Raw genomic sequence first — 4900 nt, 5'->3', positions numbered from 1 at the left:
GGATCCTCACGAGCATCTTCCAAACTTCGTAGATGTATGTGGACCATTCTCGTTAAAAACCATCTCTCAGGAGTCAGTCCTATTAAGGTTATTCCCTTTCTTGTTGATGGGAAAGGCGTGCAAATGGCTAGCTGAGTTGCCACGAGAATCCATCACTTCTTGGGAGGAATTGGTAACCGCATTTCAAATGCGATTTTTACCTCCCTAAAAAATGATGTCACTTAGGGATAGCATCCTGAGCTTTAAGCGTCTGGAAGGAGAATCTCTGCACGAAACCTGGCTAAGGTTTAAAAAGTTAGTGCTGCAATGCCCAACCCACGGTTTTCCGGACAACGTTGTACTTCAATACTTTTATCGTAGTTTGGATTCGGTAAACAAAGGTGTCGCTGACCAACTCTTGCCTGGAGGCTTAATGCAGCAGCCATATGCAGTAGCAGCCCAACTTTTTGATGGCATGACAACCATTAACAGAGCGTGGTACACTCGCAAGGACCAAGTCTCCCTAGTCATCTTCAAGCTATCCAAGGAGCATATTGAAAACGACAATGAGAGAGACCAGAAGATGGCCAAAATCATGACGCAGCTTGATATTTTATCCAAAAATTGCATCCGGGATAGTGCCCGTGGTGTCAACGTTGGGGGGGTCGGGTGTGCTAATCGTGAGGAGATGAAGTTTGAAGCCTTGTATAACGAGGAGGTAAAATTTCTAGACAACCAAGGCGGTGGCTGCCGCTCAAATTATCCAAGGCAGGGTGGTAAACAAGGTTGGGCTAGAGACGAAGGCTGGAAGGACCGAGATCGTGAATGGAGGGATCGTAATCCAAATTGGAAAGATAGGAAGAAGGATATATATGTTCTTCCCCATGAGCGCCATTCAGAAGGTGGTAGGTTTGTGGATATGCTCTCACGTATCCTCAACAAAGTTGAAAGGTCAGACAAAATGTTAAAAGGCATGAAAGATGATGTATCTACCCTTAGCCAGATCATCACCTTGCATTCAGTTTCAATCAAGCAGTTAGAAACCCAGATGGGTCATATCTCATCCTACCTAAATCTGAGATAGCAAGGGGGTTTGCCGAGTGATACTATGGCTAACCCCAAGAATGAGGTTTGAAGGTGGACTTGCGTCGTGCCACGACGTTAACTATGGCGCTGTTTAGGAGGCAACCCAAAACCATTTATGGCTTTCTTATGCTTTGATAAAGTAATGGTGTATTGATTGTGCAAATGGAAGTGTGCACAGTGAACGAAAAGTGCAAATTGGCTAGCAATAGATCCAGTTGGCGAGTCACCGAAAGGGTCGGCGAATCCGACCTTATCCGTAGTCTAACTCAATACATTGTCAACATTAGAGTCTGTATAACTCGGCGAGCTTTGGAAATTATTGGCGAATTGCCAAACATGTTGGCGATCACGATGGAAACCGCCGTTTGGACCCCACGTACACTAGAGGTTCTGTAAATTTCGGCGAAGAAACCAAACAGTCGGCGTTCCGCCGAGTGAGTAGGCGAGGTTGAATATTGTCGTCGAGTGGGTGAAAACTGGACGGTTTTTGCAAGCCAAAGGTTTAAAAGTTTCAACTTCATTCACTTTCACTCACTTTTTACCTATCCAAACTCACACCTGCACTCTAGTTTCTATATTTTTGCATTTCTAGAGTATTTTTAGTGTCGAATTGTGCTATGAGTAAGATTACAGTGCTTCCTAGCATCTCAATATCCATTTGATCATCACAAAAGGTTAGAGTCCCGAACCCCATAATTATCTTATCAAAATTGTACTCATTTGCAAATATTGTAATCTTGTCGAAATCTGTTGAACCTCCCTGATTGGCAATAATTGTTTATATATCAATTTTTCTTCAATAGCCCTACCTTTATTGCCTAAACTGTGAAATCTTGTTCTTCAATGGATCGAGTGGAGTTAATGTGTGACGAGTGGTATTCGTATGTTATGGGTGTTGGTCGAATTTCAGCGTTATGTTCTTAAATTTCATTTTCGGGGGGTTGCGCGGTTGATTTTGAGAAGTTAGGTCTAAAATAGGAACGTTGGGTCATTCGGCGAGCTGTGATGAGCTCGCCTTCCACGGTTCACCTAATTACCTTATCTCGCCCTTATTATCATGCTTTATTTGTTGTGTCATCTGTAAGTTTCAGCGAGAAGTATGAGGTCGCCAAGAGCACTCGACGATTCGCCAAAAGTCTTCTTATTCGACCTTTGTCTGCACCCCTAACTCATTTTGCACGTGACTTTTGGTGGATTGTCTGTGGCCCGCCGAACGTATTCTGTGGCACGCTGAATGGACTATCTAGTCTTTCTGCAGTTGAATATCTTTGTTTTGGTTGTCAAATATGTTCTAACATTATCTCAAGACTTTGCAGACATGGAAAGACCAAAAGTTGCAGGAAGAAACATACCACCCAGACACATAAGAGCACAAAAGTTCAGAAGAACTGCAAGGAGCGAAAATAAGACAGCCATTTCGAGGAAGAGGATGCCCATCGACCCTAATGTACCTTTGTGGGCTCAAGAGTTCAGCAATGTGATACACGCCTTTGTGGTAGCTCACGAGTTGGACAATATGATCGAGGCTACTATCGTGGCAGAAGCTGAAGCAGAGCGAAAAGAAAAAGATAACCAGAAGCAGAATGAAAACACTCCAGGCACTGATGCCCAGACAGATGGAGCGACTGCTTAGACAGGATCCCTTCTTTACCTCCCTCTCTATCTTTTTTTAATTATCATTTTGGATATTGTCATGTGTATCTGAGGACAAATGCTTTGTAATTGTGTTGGGGTGAGGCCCACCTTTGTGTGCTACTCATTTTCGTGTTTTATTGATGTATTTTGGGTTGTTCTATTTAACTGATGTTAATACTTCTTTTCTGTGGATCCTTGAACTTATGTCTCCTTTTTCTTTTAAATTGCAAAATAATTTTGTCCTTTTGACTCGTTCGTAAATTTTTTGCCACCTCTCGTTTGTTGAATGTGACTGTTCTTTTGCAAAATTTAAGTCTCAGTTTTGATCAATATCGATGACTTGAATAGTTCTTACAATTGAACTAATATAAATGTACGGCTACTATGAGGCAAAATGAAGTTGCATAGACAATATGTGAACTTTTTGCATCTCGTTGTTATTAGCCATTTTATCAAATTGATTCTCTTGTGATGATCATTGCACACTAGCGAAAGTGTGGAGTCTTGTTTGACTGTAGTGTCAATGCCTAGTGTGATGAGCTTACTTTGAACCAAGCATGATAGATACTAGAATTTGCCCCGTGGGTCCGGTCAACTAAGTAATGCTATCTCTTGATATGATCTTAGGAAACTTCTAAGAGTGTGAGCCAATTTGACATATACCTCTTTTGTGACCTACCATGTGAGTGTGTGATTCTCTTTTGAAGACCCCTTGAGCCTTGCCTTTCTTTGGAAAAAACATGAGAAAATCATAACCTTTTTTTATCCACTACCTATAATCCTTTTGAATCGTGGTTAACTGAATAGCCATCTTAGGCCAAATGCCTAAGTTGGGGGTGTGGTTAAAAGATAAGGCCAAGTCAAGAAGTTCAAGGAAAGTCTCCTTTAACCCATGGTGTTGGGAAAAATGGAACTCGTCCATACAAAAAAAAAAAGAGAGAGAAAGAGAAAAATAGAAAGAAAAAGAAAAAGAATGAAAAAGAAAATTGTGGAATAAAGTAACAAAGAAAGGGGGTTTCCAACACACTATGGGAAAGTGAATAATAGGATGACTTATGAGAACTAAAGAAAATGATGAAGGAAAAGGGAATAAAGTGTTGTGAATACCGCATCTCATGAGTATAAAAGTCACTGAGCCTAAATCACCATACCTTTGCACTCAGCTCCATCACAAGCCTTGAAAAGACATTTTGATCTTGAGTGAACTGAAACAAATGTTGATTGGAAAATACGGGCAAACCTATAGGTGAAAGCATGCATTGTGTTCATCTTTGTGAGTGTGAGCATTACATCAGATTCCGAAGCTTTAAACTGCGAACCATTGTGTGATTATGGAATCATTCCTTGTGTGAGGGCATTTGAACACTTTGGTTGAGCTTGAACCTGTATTTGAAGCAAGTATTGTGAGCATGAGGTTCTTTGATTTTGGTGAGTCACAACTTGAGTCTTTGAGTGCACATTTGATCTTTGCATAAGTAAATTGAGTCTTATTGTGTTCATTCATGATTGAGTCTTGTGTAGCACTATTCGAGACACCTTTTTTGAACGGCTGAACTTTAGTTTGCTTGAGGACAAGCAAAATTTTAAGTTGGGGGTGTTGATGAGTCCATAAATTGTACTCATTTAGGGCTATATTTTAATAGAAATTGTGTCCTCAAATGCTTATTTTATCTCAATATCTGATGAAAACCCTTAAGTTTCAGGTATGTGTTGTTTGAAATAAAGCATGGACACTACGTTGCAAAAAGGAACGAAAAGGCTGAAAAGAACGAAGACATGAAGACCTGAGGATCGCCGAGTCCACTTGGCGAGTAGCCGAAGGGTCTTACTTTCCCTTTTGTTCCAGTTTGCTGAGCCCTGAAGGAAAGGATCGAGTCGACGAGCAGTTCTGCGAAGCAGTACCATGTCTCCCAACGACCCAGAGCACGACAATGCTGAAGGTTGGTGCAAGACGGCGATGAACAACACCAAAGGTTGAATCGCTGAGTTGATCGGTGATTCCGACTAAAGACGCCGAATGATCCATTGCAGCACAAATCTGTGAAAGCTATAAATATTAGTTAGAGTTGTAGTTTTAAGGGTCGAACAATTATTATAATTTTCATATAGAATAGTACGTTTTGATATTTTTTCTCTAAGTTTCAGAGGGTTTTGAAGACTTGAGGATCCAAAGGGTTTGGAAAGGGTTTCATCTTCAAGA

The 4900-nt window shown here is 41.0% G+C and overlaps 1 protein-coding gene across 1 annotated transcript; it reads left to right on the top strand.

Annotated features, from left to right (window-relative positions):
- Positions 1-211: 211 nt before the first annotated feature.
- LOC107060295 (uncharacterized) lies at positions 212-1063 on the top strand. The gene has a single exon (XM_015308014.1). The coding sequence runs from the start codon at positions 212-214 to the stop codon at positions 1061-1063; it is 852 nt and encodes a 283-aa protein (XP_015163500.1).
- Positions 1064-4900: the final 3837 nt, after the last annotated feature.

This window comes from Solanum tuberosum, unplaced genomic scaffold, assembly GCF_000226075.1.
Source record: "Solanum tuberosum cultivar DM 1-3 516 R44 unplaced genomic scaffold, SolTub_3.0 scf00074, whole genome shotgun sequence".
Taxonomy (NCBI): Eukaryota; Viridiplantae; Streptophyta; class Magnoliopsida; order Solanales; family Solanaceae; genus Solanum; species Solanum tuberosum.
The sequence above is the reverse complement of the archived record's forward strand: the minus strand, read 5'-3'. Positions and strand labels throughout refer to the sequence as shown.

Coding starts and splice junctions, on each gene's coding strand:
- LOC107060295 (XM_015308014.1), top strand. CDS start 212: ATGATGTCACTTAGGGATAGCATCCTGAGCTTTAAGCGTCTGGAAGGA.